This window comes from Dendropsophus ebraccatus, chromosome 12 (assembly GCF_027789765.1).
Source record: "Dendropsophus ebraccatus isolate aDenEbr1 chromosome 12, aDenEbr1.pat, whole genome shotgun sequence".
Lineage (NCBI taxonomy): Eukaryota > Metazoa > Chordata > Amphibia > Anura > Hylidae > Dendropsophus > Dendropsophus ebraccatus.
In genome coordinates, this window is record NC_091465.1 from 9,520,402 (window position 1) to 9,539,598 (window position 19,197).

General features: G+C 46.8%; 1 protein-coding gene across 1 annotated transcript; it reads right to left on the bottom strand.

The window, feature by feature from the left end:
- Positions 1 to 269: 269 nt before the first annotated feature.
- On the bottom strand, positions 270 to 15,432 carry ZBTB45 (zinc finger and BTB domain containing 45). The gene is made up of 3 exons (XM_069947343.1): positions 15,244 to 15,432; positions 9,177 to 10,781; positions 270 to 2,656 (listed from the first exon to the last, which is right to left on the bottom strand). Exons 2-3 carry the CDS (start codon positions 10,762 to 10,764, stop codon positions 2,403 to 2,405), a joined length of 1,842 nt encoding a protein of 613 aa, XP_069803444.1. The 5' UTR covers positions 10,765 to 10,781; positions 15,244 to 15,432; the 3' UTR covers positions 270 to 2,402.
- Positions 15,433 to 19,197: the final 3,765 nt, after the last annotated feature.

Here is a 19,197-nt window from a genome sequence, read left to right on the forward strand (position 1 = left end):
AATTTGAAAACGTCCCTATTAATTTAGGAACATAGCCTAAAAGGGTGGAGATCAGCACGTTACAGATACATTGTCAGGGTGACAGATTACCTTTAAGAGGAACATAGCACTATTTTTTTTTGAGAGTCAATCAACACCATGAGGTTATATACTGCTTGGTGACATGTCTGTAATGATTCGAAACTACTGTGCGGTATAAATTACACGTTAAAGGGGTACTCTAGTATTTAAAATAAACCATCACCCCAAGACACATACCTTAGTAATATAGTGTTATCACTAAATTATACCCTGACAGCTAGTTGTCTCCTGTCTCCAGCTCCTCGATGACGCCTCCTCTCTGCAGACAATGCATCACCCCCAGCTTGGCTGGATCGGCTCTGATCTCAAGCCCCTCCCCCTGAGTGATGTCACGGACTCTGACCAGCCTGTCCGTCTCATATCCCCATCTCCCTGTCACATGAATATCTTTATTAGGGCATTTAAGGAAGAATGAGAAAATTACAGCATGCTGCCTTGTGCAGAGAAGACTGGGAACGAATGCAGCAGGTGCTGCAGATTTACTGACTGCAGAGCCATAGTCTGCTGTGCACTGAAATGTTCTGCAACAACTGCAATTGACAGGGCTGTGATGGAGAACTAAGGGAAAGCAATGCATTCTGGGAATTGTAGTACTGAGCAACAGCTCTACCAGGAAGTAGTAAGAGGACACGGCATGGGAGAGGATGACATACTGGGGCAGAGAGGTAAGTAATGCCGTATGCTTTCACAACATTTTTTTTTTTACCAATACCCCTTTGGCTTTGGTATTGCTGAATCTAACTGACCCACAGAACAAATTCATATAGTTTGTTCATTTTTTTCATACTTTTAAAAGTATGAACATTTTTTGTTGCATCATTATGACTTATAAAAAGCGTTACCAAGAACTATATCCTCATGGCGTTTGTTTACTCTTCAAAAATCTAGTGACGCTTTCCTTCAGGTCCAAGGGAAAAGGTGAATTAGGCAACACAGGCTAAGAAAACAAAAAAAAAAAACCTCATAAAAAATTAGGTATTATAATACCTATAGCACAATATCTCCATTCATAATTTGGCAGAAATGTTAAGGCATAGAGCCCAACACCCTGCTAAAGAACAGTGCAAATATCACTTATATAAAATCCCCCCACTGGGTCCAGGGGGCAAAGAATTAATAAAAATTTATGTTAACAATTAAGTTAAAACAGGGGAAAAAAAGGTTCATGCCGTATAGGAAAGAAATGTCTATAAATACCACTGATTCGACGTTGGTAAAAGCGATGGGTGATGGGATTATACACATATACACAGACTGGTATAACGCACGGCTGACACCAAGTCACACACACATCTCCATAAATACAAACATTATATAAGGTGATTAAATAGGCTATATACAAGACGCACATACTAGAAAACATAGAGGTGTCCCTGGCCTTCCTCCGATAGTATCCATGTGTACTACGGGACACTAATAACCCCTTCTCGCTGCTGTAAACCTCAACAATCCCAATAGGGGTGTTACTGTGCATGTTGGATTGGATCAAATGGGAACCATGTCCTGGTCCACGGTAGGGAAGATGGATTCTGAGAACGTTACCTTCTTCCATCTCCAGCACCTTCACGGTAAAGGGGTTCTCCAATATCGTAGCGAATGGCAGTAGAAGATGGGGATCACCTGGAATAAGACCTATGACGTACTGGCCAGGGGCATAGTAAGGCGGTGATAAAGACGAGTCCCTCTATTGACTAGGCAAGTACTTATGTACCTTTGTAGGTCACATTCCAGGGGACCACTATAGCCACGGTCCTGGAGAACCCCTTTGAGGAGAACGCTCCCATTTAGATGTTAAATCACAATACTGTCCAATATATGGGTCCCCAATGGGTATTAAAACAATGAAATTCACGTTCCACCAGGGAACAGTTATTCCTCGCTGCCCATATCCAGAATTTCGCTGGTCTATAGGACAACACAGAACCTATGTTCTTCTTGGAATGCGGGTCCACCAGACTGGACGAAGTCAGGCGATGTTCCTTCAAGATCATTGGTGTACAGGCTGTTGGGCATCTGTACCCAAACTCAACGTTCTTGGCTTCTAGTTGACAAGATCCCACTACCCTATAGCGGGTGGGGTCAGGTCCTAGATCCGATACAGTCTCCTTTGGATTCCATGCGATAAGTGCTTTGACATTTTATCAAACATCTTCAGAAACCTCAAAAAACAAGGCAGGTTCTTTACAACGCAATGAGTAACGTATACAAAACTTGGCTCTTGGCAAGACTGGCCCCTGGCTATAAAGCCATCCATCGGGATATGCAGGAGCCTCGTGGGATTAGACGACATAAGTGGAGCTGGGGTGATGGGGGATCACAGATCAGGCGGTGTGGGTGGCGATGTGTCGCTCTAGGAGAGTGCGGTGGGAAAAGTACTTATTGCAGAAGCAGCACTGGAAGCGCTCGGGTCGGTGCGTGCGCATGTGGACGTTCAGAGAGCTCTTCTGGGTGAAGCGCTTGCAGCAAATGGAGCACTGAAAAGCTCGGACCCCGGTGTGGGTCACCATGTGCTTGAGGAGGTAATCCCGTAATGAGAAGGATCTCCAGCAGATGCTACATTGATGGGGCTTCTCACCTAGGAGGAAGCAAGGCAGAAAAAATTAGCATCACTGGTGACTTAAGATTGTTGCAACAAAAACAACAAAGACCCTTCCACCATAGAGTAAAGGAGAAGTCCCGGTGTCGGCCTTTTTTTCAGAAGAGCCAGGGAGGAGGTGGCTGAGCATAACACCATGCACCTACCTCCAGTGATGGGGTCCACTGTGCCTGCTCCGGACCCCCAGCTGCTTCCTGGTCTGAGCAGTCAGCGGCCATAGCAGGGTCCTGCCTCGGCCACTGACGGCCCAGGTGCCCACTCAGACCAGGAAGCAGCTGGGGGGATAGCAGACCCCAGGGCTGTATCTGGGGAAGTAGGTGCATGTTGCTATGTCCAGCCACTGCCTTCCCCTAGCCATATGCATTAAACTCATTCAAATGTAACAATTTTGCAGGATTGTCTGAATATTCGCTGTATGGGGGCCTCCCGACTCTCCTCTGATGACAGATGTCAGGGTCAGGCATGCTACCTGTCAACTGCAGACTGGCGATTTACACAGTACACTATTATAAATGGCATGTTGAGGAAGAAGGGGTTACTGATGGACTGACTTTGCAAGGGCTATGAAGTTAAAAAAAACAGTAGCAGCAAATAAAGGGTTACACTAAGCATTGAATTATACCTAGGGAAGGGAGGGGGGGGATTACATTCAGGAGGCAGCACTGTGCACATACAGTACTAGGAGTGCAAAGGACAGCTGCCCCACAGAGAATGAATGGAGTGCACTTCCTTACTGTTACAGCTACCACCCTATCCCTTCTCCCTAACTCTAGGGTTGGGGCACAGGCAGGCACTAATTCTGTTTTTGTAAGCGGAAACCCTAATCCTAACCTAACACTAAGTGTAAAGCTTAGTTTTGGGGCTGATGTGTAATGTCACACGGTGGCCCAATCACGTCCTCGCTCTGCTTATATGACCTCAGTGTCTACCTCTAAGCAGCCTATAGAATTTAGGATCTACTGAGTGTCAGACTCTTGCACATAGCACAAGCTAAGCCCCGCCCCCACTTCCTGTGTTTTGTCTTGTGTTTCTAGAGACTGACAAAGCCTAACAATACAAAGTAAATTGCAGATTGCTGGAAAGTGTGACACCTAATGGGCAAGACTAAGGGTTTTTATTTTTATTTTTGGGAAATATGGTACATTGGAGATCAGATTGGCTGTGGCATGGAGGGTCGGGGTTTAGAATGACAGATGGAGATTTCTCAACACAACTGAGACCAAGCAATCATAAATCTGCAGAAATGAATAAAAAAATCAAAACACTATGACAACTGGGGTACAAACGTGTAGCTGTGACAACTAGTGTGACATCCTCCTTGCTTTACACTGCTGGCTGACACTATGCACAATAGAAACCAGGTTTATATTACTAAGTAACTTCTTTAAAGTGGTTGTTTACCCCCCCAAAAAAAATTATTTTAAATCAACTGAGATTTGTAATTTACTTCTAATAAAAAAAAAAATCTCCGATCTTCCAGTACTTATCAGCTGCTGTATGTCCTGTAGGAAGTAGTGTATTTGTTTCCATCTGGAAAGCAGAAGTTTTCTATAGGTATTTGCTGCTGCTCTGGACAGTTCCTGACATGGACAGAGGTGGCAGCAGAGAGCACTGTGTCAGACTGGAGGGAACACAACACTTCCTGCAGGTCATACAGCAGCGAATAAGTACTGAAAGACTGGAGATTTTTAATAGAAGTAAATTCTCTGGCACTTTCTGGCATCAGTTGATTTGAAGGGGGAAAAAATTGGTGAACTACCCCTTTAAGACTTCTGCTCTCCTCCTTGTTCTTCCATCCCCCGCCCCGATCTCCCGGGAAGCTTCTTACAAACATTTAGATTCTCCAAGAACTTTAACAAAACTTCTTCTGGCTGAAAGCGTGAATGGAAAGAATTTACTAGAAGTCATTGGCGTGTAGTACGGCGGTCGGCCACCTCCCTGCCGATCCAGCAGGATGTTTATTCCCTCTGTGAATTATTTATTGTCAGTGGAGGAGGCTATGCGCTCGCTGTATAAACGCTGCCGCCTCTGTTTACAGCCTCCTATAAACCGCCATGTAACAGGCGCGCCAAGCCGAGAGCTTTATCCCAGGGAGAGCTGAGATCCTATAGTCATCATCCTACTACATGGCGGTGGTTTATAGAACATATTTACATGTAAGAATGAATATAACTATGTGTAGTCTCATGAAGATGATCCCTCCAAATATTCTACAGAGCAAATAGAGGTGCTCCCTCCACTTAAAGGGGTTTTTCACCAAAAATAAAAATTACTTCAAATCAACTGGCGCCAGAAAGCGACGGAGACTTGGATTTTAATTGTATTAAAAAATCTCCAGTCTTCCAGTACTTATCAGCTGCTGTATGTCCTGCAGGAAGTGGTGTATTCTTTCCAGTCTGACACAGTGCTCTCTGCTGCCACCTCTGTCCATGTCAGGAACTGTCCAGAGCAGCAGCAAATCCCCATAGAAAACCTCTTCGGCTCTCCAGACTGGAAAGAATGCCCCACTTCCTGCAGGACATACAGCAGCTGATAAGTACTGGAAGACTTGAGATTTTGTTTTTAATAGAATTACACAACTCTGGCACTTTCAGATATCTTCCTGCCATGTCCCGCGCGATCCCTGCAGCGCTGTCTCGTATCAGGGGCCGCCCGCACTGAGGTTTTATCGCTTCTGCTTACGTTCTGCTTATCAGCAGCGTCTTCTATCCTTCTGTAGCAGATGATAGTGGCCGTCTGAGCTGAACCTGTACTAATATACTGGAGAACAGCAATGATCTAATACAGAACTGTTCCTTTCACAATGGTCCCATAAGACTGGGGCCACATGATGACACGTTGCAATGTGCCTGTTAAGAACAACAGGTTACTTTTTGCGACTGATGAGTCGCAGTCGTGCCATGATGCGACACATGATGTGCAACACTGTGCGACCTTTGAGTCATGCAACCAAAGTCGCAGAGTAACCTAAGCCTAACCTAATCTCCAATTATCCAGGGGGGAAACGATCTCATGATCAGCTGTGACCCCAGTGGTCCATCCCTCCGCCCCCCAGTTATACATTCAGCCCCTACACACAGAGAATGGGGGTCATTATGGGCAAACCCCTCTGATTGCTAAGTGACATGGATGAGGTCAGCTGCCGAAAAACACCAATTACACCACAACCTCAGGGTGGGCAGAACAGCTCAGGGTCACGCTATATATGACAGCCGCCCCTCTGCTATTTCACTTCTAGAGTGGAACTGAAGCAGTTTCCTAAATAAGAAAATCTAAAAAGAGAAGAAAAACGATCCTAAAGGATAAAGATAGAAAAGACAATCACAGAAACGAGAGAGCCCCCTGCCAGCCCGTATACCATCCACACCTGCCAGCCCATATACCGCCTATACTGGCCAGTGGCTGCTGTGCCTGTATACTATGGAACTGACCATAATTACTGTGAAGTGACTCAGAATCCACTACAACTCTGGTATATCCGTAAACAATCTTCACCATACAACTAAATTAGATACCATGAATGGTTTAGAAAAGGTTACTAAATGACAAGGAAAATACAATTTCCTTATTCTACTATATACTATAATACTGCTCCCTATATACAAGAATGTAACTACTATAATACTGCTCCTATATACAGGAATATAACTACTATAATACTGCTCCCTATATACAGGAATATAACTACTATAACACTGCCCCCTATATACAGGAATATAACTACTATAATACTGCCCCCTATATACAATAATATAACTACTATAATACTGCTCCTATATACAAGACTATAACTACTATAATACTGCCCCATTTATACAGGAATATAACTACTATAATACTGCTCCTATATACAAGAATATAACTACTTTAATACTGCTCCTATATACAGGAATATAACTACTATAATACTGCTCCTATATACAGGAATATAACTACTATAATACTGCTCCCTATATACAAGAATATAACTACTATAATACTGCTCCTATATACAAGAATATAACTACTATAATACTGCTCCCTATATACAGGAATATAATTACTATAATACTGCCCCCTATATACAGGAATATAACTACTATAATACTGCTCCCTATATACAAGAATATAACTACTATAATACAGGAATATAAATACTATAATCTTCTATACTATATTCTACTATAACTACTATAATCTTGTAATGATCTTGTAATCTGCATATGCCCAGCACCCTGTTCGGCTGCTTCATTTTATGTTGGTTCCTCCGCAGTCCAAGTCTCCCAAGGTACAGCTCATACATATAGTGTAGTGCCGGTGCCCTGTACCTTGTCTGCATTCTATATAGCTACTATAATACTGCTCCTATATACAAGAATATAACTACTATAATACTGCTCCTGTATACAGGTATATAACTACTATAATACTGCTCTTATATACAGGAATATAACTACTATAATACTGCTCCTATATACAAGAATATAACTACTATAATCAGTCAAATAGAGGATAGCGCCCGCACTACAGGTGAAGTTGGCTCACGTATGGGTACTCGGGCGGTGTATAGACATAGACAAACCAACTGAGATGGCGATCGGGGTGCAGCAGAGGAGAGGAGGACAATATTGGCAAAAGCAAGGAGAAGCAATAATCCGATGCACTCACCGATCAGATGAAATCTTCAGTAGTTTAATTGGTGTCGTATCATACCAAGGAGGGGGAAGGGTGGAATAGGTGCGGGAGCGTCTCTGCAATCACAACAGTTTCACGCCGCAGCGCTTTGTCAAGTTCAGAGTACGTCACTACCGGGGTAGGAGTGTCTTATATACAATTAGTACACACGTGTCAAAACAGAAATACAAAGTGCAAGTAATAAAACATGTAATCAAAATCCTACAAGAAAACACTCCAGTTGTTTCTTTCGTTTAACCCGTTTGGGCCCATAGCGTCTAATTCTGCTATCCAGATTGCTTCTCTTCTGAGAAGGCTCTGGTGTTTATCAACTCCTTTTTTGTCTTTCGGATCGATCCTTTCCAGACCTAGGAAACGCAAGCACTTTGCGTCTCCTGCATGGGCAGTATTCACATGGTCTATCAGATGGGGAACGCCTTTCCCCGATCTAACAGAATACATGTGTTCTTTGAATCGGGTCCAAATAGGTCGCTTAGTCTTCCCTATATAGAAGCGATTGCAGGGACAGAATGCCATACACTATGAATGTTGATCTACATGTAATAAGATTTTGGACGTAACAATCTATGCCATTAAGTTTAATGTAGTCGGTGGTAATAAGTTGGGAGCAATAATTACAAGTACCACAACGCTTATTGCCTTTTAAATGGGTGTAGGTCAACCATTCACTGCCGGTTTTCTTTGAGGCTGTATTCATATTAAGGACATCGCCGATGGTGCGATTTTTACGGTAAGTAAAGTGTGATTGCAGAGACGCTCCCGCACCTATTCCACCCTTCCCCCTTCTTGGTATGATACGACACCAATTAAACTACTGAAGATTTCATCTGATCGGTGAGTGCATCGGATTATTGCTTCTCCTTGCTTTTGCCAATAACTACTATAATACTGCCCCCTATATACAGGAATATAAGCCATATTGCCATTATATAAGCCATATTGCCCCGTGTACCACCGCGCAGGTCCTCTGGTCCACACGGGTCCCTACGCTAACTCCACACCGTGTCGGTCAGCGACCGCCAACCCCGCAAAGCGTGCACATGCAGGGAAGGGAGGCCATGGAACGGCCCTGCAACCCCAATGTCACAGGACCAGACCCAAAAAGCCCCACCAAAACCCAGCCAGCACCACCGGCGGGGAAGGGCTGCCCCCAAACGACACAAGTATGGATATGGTATTACACTTACCATTGCTGCTCTCACAGAATGGGGAAGACATAAGGTCCAGACATGTGAGCACAGACATATCCTGCTAATTTTGGTCATGTGGGTCTTATAAAGGAGTGCTAGCCGTTCAGAAAGGGAGAACTGTGACTACTATAATACTGCTCCTATATACAAGAATATAACTACTATAATACTGCCTCCTATATACAAGAATATAACTACTATAATACTGCCTCCTATATACAGGAATATAACTACTATAATACTGCTCCTATATACAAGAATATAACTACTATAATACTGCTCCCTATGTACAAGAATATAACTACTATAATACTGCCCCTATATACAGGAATATAACTACTATAATACTGCTCCTATATACAAGAATATAACTACTATAATACTGCTCCTATATACAGGGATATAACTACTATAATACTGCTCCCTATATACAGGAATATACTACTATAATACTGCTCCCATATACAAGAATATATCTACTATAATACTGCTCCCATATACAAGAATATAACTACTATAATACTGCTCCTATATACAAGAATATTACTATAATACTGCTCCTATATACAGGAATATAACTACTATAATACTGCCCCCTATAGACTAGAATATTCATTTGCTCATGCAGTCCTTACCTGAATGGATGAACATGTGTTTGGTGTAGTTTTTCCTAGAACTGAAGGTTTTCTGGCAGTGGCTGCACACATAGGAAGGCTCTGGGTTACGGGAAGGTCCAGGGCGCTGCGTCTGGTCACTTGGCATGTTTCCCGGGACCATATTAGAGTTCATTTGTACCACATTACCTGTACCATCTTGCTGAACACTGAAAAAGCCCTGTGTGATTCCTGGCTGATTCTGGTTAGGATGAGTCAGGTGGAACTGGAAGATGCTGGATGAGCTGGTGGCCACTGCAGCTGACACAGAAGTCTTAAGGTCTCTGGGGAGAACTGAAGCCACAAACGGCAGGCCCCGGGGCTCGGCAACTCTTGCGTTAAAGGGTGGACTTGACTTGAAGTCAGTACTAGCAACCACCGCCAAGTTCCTCAAGCTGGAGTTGTCCAGACTGCAGTCAGAGCGGAACTTTTCCCCATTGTCTATGGAGTTCTCTCTGGTCCCTTCCGACAGGTTCTCCTCATTCTGCCAGGGAGGTATGAAGGATTCTGAGAACACGTCTTGGTTGGAGAAGAAGTCTTGCCCCTCAGAGGAAAATTCTATCTGCCCGGTGGAGTCTTTCCGCACACTGTTGGCGTTTCGCACTTTATCGTCAGGGCTTCGGCTTTTATCGTTCTCTCCACAGCTGGTGAAGCCGCCGCTGCACTCGCTGAAAATGACGCCTGGCTTCTCCTCTTCGGTCTCATCTTTCCCGGCGTTCTCTTCCATCTCCTCGTCTTCGTCGTCCTCATCTTTAATGATAACCGGGACGGAATCGGAGAGCTGGAGACGCACGGGCTGGCGCTGCTTACGGCTGTGGCAGCTCTGTGGCGCCTCTGTTTGCGGCAGGTAGGCAGTGGATATACTTTCGCCATCAGACACGTGTTCCACCTCAGGCGCCATCTCCCTCACCTCTGAAAGTTGTCTCTGCTGAGAGGACAACATGTCTCGTAGCTTGTACCGCACTTCAGAAGTGCACAGCAGCTTTGGCGCTTCACTGACTGTCCCCATCTGGGACATGATCTCCAACTCGTTGGACCTCAAGGAAGACGGTAAAGAACAAGCAGGATCTCTCAGGCCAATGGCCGACGGGCAGTCAGCCTCCTTGTTGGGCTGCTCTTGTATTTTGTTCATGGAAGACCTGCTCTGCGATCCGCAAGATGCCATGGCTCCAGCAAGAGACACAGGTTGTTTTGCTCTGCTCTGGGAGATGATCTGTGTGCACTCATCAATGACCGTCTTGATCTGTAAGATGCTGGCAGCTGTCAAGATCTGCAATGCTTCCGACTGGGCGACCACCAGCGACCCACTGTACATGAACTCCACCAGCTGCTGGACCACCTGGGTAGGGACCACCGGTGGAACCTCAATCTCAGAGTAGCCGAGGAGTAGCTTATCATGGAAAAAGGGGCTCCCGGCAGCCAGCACACATCGATGGGCCCGCAGGGTGGCGTCATGAATGTGCACGGTGACATCACAGAAGTGACCTCCAAGACGCTGAGCGTTCAGAGTCTCCAAGAGAGACTTGCTGAAATTCTGCAGGTGGATGTAGTGAACTGCATCGGCCATCATGCTGGCTTTGTGGTTTGCTATTGGGGGACAAAAAATAAATGAATAAATAAAAGAAAAAACACATTGCAGAATATAAAAAATCTAGTGGTATAAAGAATTCAGATGCCTGTAGTTTAGTTCTGTCTGCTGCTCTAAAAACAGGCTACATTTACACACAGGCTGGCTTCTACCTGGAGGAGATGGCGAGAAGTGAAGGAGGTTTCTGCTAACCTATTTAAAAAAATACCCAGGACTGCTTCCTTCCAAAAACAGCGCCACCACTGTCCTCAGGTTGTGAGTGGTGATACAACTACATTTACTTTAATGGAATGGGGATGCAATGCCACAAACAAACTGAAGATAAGAGTGACTGGTTCCACCAACGTTTTCTAACCTGTGGCTATTGCAAAATCACAACTCCCAGCATGCAACAGCTGGAGAGCCACAGGTTGAGGAGCGTTGATATGTATGGCTTTACTCTGGTGACATTTCGTTCTCTACACATCTTATAGCCACACAGCCAATAACGTGACTCCTCACTTCTGCTCCCCCCCTCTCAGTATCAGAAAAACAACAGGTATAATTGTAAAGAAGGAAACCCCGCCCTAGCGGAATCGGGCCGCACATAGAATGGTATCTATGGCACGGGCAGAGAGGCGCACGGCCGTGAACGGGTACGAGCTAGGGAACCAGTCAGAAATTCTCTGCTCGGGTTCCGTAGTGTGAATCTACCCTCAGACTGGAAAGAATACATAACATCCTACAGGACATACAGCAAATGATAAGTACTGGAAGACTGGAGATTTTTAAATAGATGTAGATTAGAAAGCTATATAAAACTTTCTGAAACCAGTTGATTTGAAATATTTTTTTCCCAGCATTCCCCCTTTGAGAACTATCCACATAAATACAATAGCCCAAACTTTTTCATGTACCAAAAAACTTGTTCCCTTTCTATAACCTGCAGAAATCCTCACTACATTGTAAGTGCAATGTAATAAAGAATCCTGTGGCTCTCCAGCTGCAGTGAAACTACAACTCCCAGCATGCCCTGACAGCCTTAGGGAGATGTAGCTTCACACCCCACCACAGAGCAGAAGGTTGCAAAGTACACACAGTAAGATACATTGTAACACTCAGTTTCCTGAGCAGGAAGATAAGATGCAACAATGTATCATCCTCCAGCTCAATAGTCCCATCATCCCAGGATAGAAGAGAACAAAGAGCAGACACCCCAGAACATAGAGCAGAGGAGACTAACCAGCGCTGAGGAGGCGGCCGCCCGCTATGGAGGTAATCACTGGGTATGAGTGCCATCCCATACTGCTATATATACGTGTATATAAATACATGCAGACACGTTTACACGTACACAGCCCTTCCTTATATATACAGTGTGAGTAACCTATGTTATATATACACACGCACGTTTATATATACACACAGGGATCTAAACATAAAACATACGAGTGTGTATACAGAAACAGGGAGGACGAACAGGATGTCACCCCAGGCCCCAACTGCAGATGTCAGTGGTCGGGCATAATGAATAGATAGCAGGTCAAGTGTGTGGCCACAAGTGTCTGTATGGGTGCTGAGTATATACCACCCACAGCGGGGGAGGGGGAGCACTAGGAAGACTAGGAGTCTCTATTAGGGAAGAGGGGGAATAAGGTTACTACTATGGGGGGTAACAGGGTGTTTCTACTATGGGGGGGTAACTGAGCGCGTTACTACTTTAGGGGGGGGTAACTGAGGGCATTACTACTATAGGGGGGGGGTAACTGAGGGCGTTAATACTGTAGGGGGGGTAACTGAGGGCATTATTACTATAGGGGGGGTAACTGAGGGCGTTATTACTATAGGGGGGGTAACTGAGGGCGTTATTACTATAGGGGGGTAACTGAGGGCGTTATTACTATAGGGGGGGGGGTAACTGAGGGCGTTACTACTATAGGGGGGGTAACTGAGGGCGTTATTACTATAGGGGGGGTAACTGAGGGCGTTATTACTATAAGGGGGGTAACTGAGGGCGTTATTACTATAGGGGGGGTAACTGAGGGCGTTATTACTATAGGGGGGGTAACTGAGGGAGTTACTACTATGGGGGGGTAACTGAGGGCGTTACTACTATAGGGGGTTAACTGAGGGCGTCACTACTATAGGGGGTTAACTGAGGGCGTCAATACTATAGGGGGTTAACTGAGGGCGTCAATACTATAGGGGGTTAACTGAGGGCGTCAATACTATAGGGGGGGTAACTGAGGACGTCACTACTATAGGGGGGGTAACTGAGGACTTCACTACTATAGGGGGGGGTAACTGAGGACTTCACTACTATAGGGGGGGTAACTGAGGACGTCACTACTATAGGGGGGGGTAACTGAGGGCGTCACTATAGGGGGGCAACTGAGGGCATCACTACTATAGGGGGGGCAACTGAGGGCGTCACCACTATAGGGGGGCAACTGAGGGCGTCACTACTATGGGGGGGTAACTGAGGGCGTCACTACTATAGGGGGGGCAACTGAGGGCGTCACTACTATGGGGGGGTAACTGAGGGCGTCACTACTATAGGGGGGGTAACTGAGGGCGTCACTACTATGAGGGGGTAGCTGAGGGCGTCACTACTATGAGGGGGTAACTGAGGGCATCACTACTATGGGGGGGGGCTATTAAACCAAGTGACAGGGAACGTTACCCTCTATAGTTAGCTGTTGGGGTCACCACCCTATTTGGGGGACACACAGGGTCTATGACTAGGGTCACCACCCTATATGGGGGGCACACTGGGTCTATGACTAGGGTCACCACCCTATATGGGGGGCACACTGGGTCTATGACTAGGGTCACCACCCTATATGGGGGGGCACACTGGGTCTATGACTAGGGTCACCACCCTATATGGGGGGGCACACTGGGTCTATGACTAGGATCACCACCCTATATGGGGGGGCACACTGGGTCTATGACTAGGGTCACCATCCTATATGGGGGGCACACTGGGTCTATGACTAGGGTCACCACCCTATATGGGGGGCACACTGGGTCTATGACTAGGGTCACCACCCTATATGGGGGGCACACTGGGTCTATAACTAGGGTCACCACCCTATATGGGGGCACACTGGGTCTATGACTAGGGTCACCACCCTATATGGGGGGCACACTGGGTCTATGACTAGGGTCACCACCCTATATGGGGGGCACACTGGGTCTATGACTGAGGTCACCACCCTATATGGGGGGCACACTGTGTCTATGACTAGGGTCACCACCCTATATGAGGGGCACACTGGGTCTATGACTGGGGTCACCACCCTATATGGGGGACACACTGGGTCTATGACTGGGGTCACCACCCTATTTGGGGGGCACACTGGGTCTATGACTGGGGTCACCACCCTATTTGGGGGGCACACTGGGTCTATGACTAGGGTCACCACCCTATATGGGGGGCACACTGGGTCTATGACTGAGGTCACCACTCTATATGGGGGGCACACTGTGTCTATGACTAGGGTCACCACCCTATATGAGGGGCACACTGGGTCTATGACTGGGGTCACCACCCTATATGGGGGACACACTGGGTCTATGACTGGGGTCACCACCCTATATGGGGGACACACTGTGTCTATGACTAGGGTCACCACCCTATATGAGGGGCACACTGGGTCTATGACTGGGGTCACCACCCTATATGGGGGACACACTGGGTCTATGACTGGGGTCACCACCCTATTTGGGGGGCACACTGGGTCTATGACTAGGGTCACCACCCTATATGGGGGGCACACTGGGTCTATGACTGAGGTCACCACTCTATATGGGGGGCACACTGTGTCTATGACTAGGGTCACCACCCTATATGAGGGGCACACTGGGTCTATGACTGGGGTCACCACCCTATATGGGGGACACACTGGGTCTATGACTGGGGTCACCACCCTATATGGGGGACACACTGGGTCTATGACTGGGGTCACCACCCTATATGGGGGACACACTGGGTCTATGACTAGGGTCACCACCCTATATGGGGGACACACTGGGTCTATGACTGGGGTCACCACCCTATATGGGGGGCACACTGGGTCTATGACTAGGGTCACCACCCTATATGGGGGGCACACTGGGTCTATGACTAGGGTCACCACCCTATATGGGGGGCACACTGGGTCTATGACTAGGGTCACCACCCTATATGGGGGGCACACTGGGTCTATGACTAGGGTCACCACCCTATATGGGGGGCACACTGGGTCTATGACTGAGGTCACCACCCTATATGGGGGGCACACTGGGTCTATGACTAGGGTCACCTCCCTATATGGGGGGCACACTGGGTCTATGACTAGGGTCACCACCCTATATGGGGGCGCTATTGAGCTGTCACTAGGCAGCCCCCCTGTCTCTCTATACACCCTCCCTCAGCTGCCCCCATATCTCTACAGCGCTCCATGCACCTCCCATATCTCCATAGCGCTCCGTACTCACCGGCTCTCCCGGGGGCGCGCACCCGCACGTTCTCGCTCCTGCTCCGGATGTTCTTGCACGGTACCCGCTGCCCTCCGGGATTCCGCGGCGGGGGGGAGGAGGCCGGGGAGCTGTCCGCCGAGGCCGCCAGTCTCTGGCTTCTTGTCCGCGTTCCGTCTGAACAGCGGCAGCAACAGCAAGCGGGGTACAGGCGGCTGTCTGCAGCGCATGCGCCGTGCGCCTCTCCAGCCAGACATAAAATAACTTTATTCACACGGACAAGGCGGACAATCCTCTGTTCTATTATCTGTGCAGACACAGGGCAGACTGGGGAAGGGAGGGGGATGGAGACAGCAGATCTGCTATTCTCAGTCCATGCATGGAGTCTCAGTCATTCTGCATCATGATCAATGGCTGGATTCATTCAGGGAGCCCAATCCTGCACCATTTATGCTGCTCTATATTCAGTGCAGGGCATACAGCACATCAGATGGAGAAGATATATTATTTCTAAAACAATTCCCTGTCTGTATTGTTTCCCTTTGTAAAATGTGTGCCCCCCCCTTACGGAGCCGCAGACAGCAGGTGTGTCACCGATGTTAATGACTTTTATGATAAAAGGGACAGAGACGTAGACTGTACACCCCACAGGGGGGGCGCTAGACGCAGCAGCCCCCCCCCCCCCCCCCAATGACTGATGACCTGTTATACGGAGGCTACGTACTGGGACAGACCAATGATCCGCACCGTTCATCATCGTGATGAAAATAATTCACGCCAGATTAACACAAATGTAGTTTAGGGCAGATTAAGGCGTTTTACAAGATCTGGGCCGACCGCTGGTCTAGTAACCTGAAGTGACACCATCTATGCGGCTGCAATGATACGGCCCCTGAGGGAAACAAAGCAAATCCCAAATGCCAATGCTGCCCTGCAACCAGTCCACTAGTTAAAAGTAAAAAGCAGTTTTATTAAAGGGGTTATCCAGCGTTAGAAAAACATGGTTACTTTCTTCCAGAGACAGCACCGCTCTTGTCTCCAGTTTGGGTGCAGGTTTTGCAAGTCCGTTCCGTTAAAGTGAATGGAGATTAATTCCAAACCGCACCTGATTTGGAGACAAGAGCGTCGCTGTCTCTAGGAGAAAGTATAATCTACACCCCTGTCTCTGGAATATATCTACCTGTCTCTGGAATACAAGTATAATCTACCTCCCTCAGATCAGGCATCTATATCGTGGCTCTACACCAGGGATGGGGAACCTCGGCCCTCCAGATGTTGCAAAATTAGAACTCCCATTACGCCTTGACAGCCAGAACTTTAGCTTTGATATTCCAGGCATGATGGGAGTTGTAGTTTTGCAACAGCTGGAGAGCCAAGGTTCCCTACTACTGCTCTACAGCCTCCTCTCCCCTCTCCATAGACATCCCTGGGCAGCATGTAATCTTATCCCTCAGTGAGCAGATAATCCATCTTGTCTCTAAAGACGGGGCTTGAGCTGATTTTCAGATTGGATGATGGCAGTTTAGGAAGAGTCCAATAAAAGGAGAAAGAAGAATTTTTCTTTAATAAATTACAAACTGCAACTGCATCCCCCTCCTCCCTCTCTTTTATCAACGTAAGGCTGGGTTCACACTATGGAACCCAAGCAAAGAATTTTCGACGGATTCCGTAGCGCGTGCCCGTTCATGGCTATGCGCCTCTCTGCCGGCTCCATAGAGACCATTCTATGCCCAGGCGGATTCCGCATTCCGCCGAAAGAATTGACATATCATATGTTCGGCGGATAGCGGAATCGGGCCGCCCATAGAATGGTGTCTATGGAGCCAGCAGAGAGGCACTACTAAGAGGAATATCTATTCTATACTAGCCCAGATTCAGAGAGACCATGAAGAAGAACCAGTGTGGTTCGAAATGCGTCGGTTACTTTTAAGACTGCTGCAATAAAGTTATGAATTCTAAGTGAGCTGAAGAAATCTGGTTCTTTTCTGTGTGAATACCCCAGAATCCAGGGGCTTTGCCTTAGTGCTCAACTATTGCTATACAAGAAACTAATGGATATATAGACTGGGTGCTGACCAAACACGTTTCCTTTCTATCTCTTAGTTATGTCTTATACTGTGGATAAAGCATAACTCGTCAAGACTGGAATACCCCATTAATGATTCTTCAGGAAAAGAAAGGGGAGCTCCAAGCTGCCAGAAGGTGAAGAAGACAATGACATATATTACTAAGTGATGAACATACAACTTTAGCTTTGGCTGTCCAGGCATGATGGGAATTGTAGTGCTGACATGGCCATGTGATAGTCGCTGAGAATGCTGGTGTGGTACATCTCACAGACAGCATGGCGTCAGGGAGCATGCACCCTATAACAGTGGGAGGGGCTGGTGTGGTTTTCTACCTGGAATAAATGAGAACTGGGGGAAGGAGACGGAATAGATAATAACAAGTATGGAAGGAATTGTTAGTCTCACCATGGGCAGCAACATATCAAAACGTTATGTTTGAGCAGAATATCCTTCTATAAAGTAAATCATAAATGTACTTTATTATAGTATAATACTAGTATATAGTATGTGATTATAAATCAAGAAAATAAACTAAACCCTAAATATCAAAGTTACGCAAGCTGTGCAATAACTGGGTTCATACAGCGGCGATGGACGTTCCTACAATAGTGACAGATGGAGACTATAAAATACTTCAGATACAAAATGGATTCCACAATATAGACATCAAATAGCAGCACATTTTCTCTTGATTGACAGCTGGAAGCCAAACCCTGTTGCCTGAGTCCTGACTGTCAATCTAGCAGAGACATTGATGGAAGGGGGAGCAAGGAGACGTTACAGCTCTTCAGGGGTTTGGGAATACCCCTCTGACTTTTTCTATGACAGATATAGGAAAGGAATCATGTCTCCTTGTCAGAACAGCGTCAGCAGTTTGGAATTTGACAGATTAACTTTTAGGAGGAACTGTTGCAATTTTTTTTAAAGAAATCCACAGGGTTTATTACTGTTGAGCGAAGTGTGACCGGACCTGACTGGCATTCAACTCCCGGCATCTGGAGAAGTTGGATGCAGCCCTGGCTGTATTTATCTTTTCCTGGCAGCCCTGGCTGTATCCATGTTTTCCTGGCAGCCCTAGGGCACCATCCAATTTCTCCAAATGTCGGGAGTTGAATGCCAAACGTTTGGGGTCGGCCATGTGGCCGAACCTTAACACTCCTGTCACACAGCACCAACCCCTGTAACCACACAGTGGCATTATACTGACTGAATTGTAACAATTGTCTCCTGGTAAGCTGCAGAGCTCATAATATAATTATCCTAAGGTAATTGCCCTAAGGTGATATACAACCTGCGTGATGAACAGGCCTCTTTCCTTGTGTAAGCGCACAAAGGACGGGGATTTTCTGTGTTTGGTCTCCTTCTTAAGGCTAAATTCACACGGACATATCCGCAGCGGATTTCACGCAGCGACTTCGCAGCTAAATCTGCTGCAAATACCTCCCCTGTCACTTGCAATGTGATTACATACTCACAGCAGGATTGTCATCCCGCTGCCAGTATGTAAGTCCCGGCCCGATTAACCCCCTGCCACCAGGATGATACATTACCTGCTCCATGATCCAGCCATATCTGAGGCTCCCGGCTTCTGGAGGTTCCAGGCAGCCAGTCAGTGCACAGCCCCGCCATAGTCACTGATTGGCTGTGCAGGACCTATGGGGATCAGGAGCCTTAGATGTGGCCAGATCGTGGTACAGGTAAAGTATCTTCCCGGGCGGTGGGGGCTAATGGGGCCGGGACTTACATACTGGCAGCGGGATGACAATCCACAGTATGCAATCACATTGGAAGTGACAGGGGAGGTATCCGCAGCGGATTTCGCTGCGAACTTGCAGGGTGAAATCCGTTGCGGATACGTCTGTGTGAATTTAGCCTTAATGGAGAAAAAAAACATCAGCACAAAGGG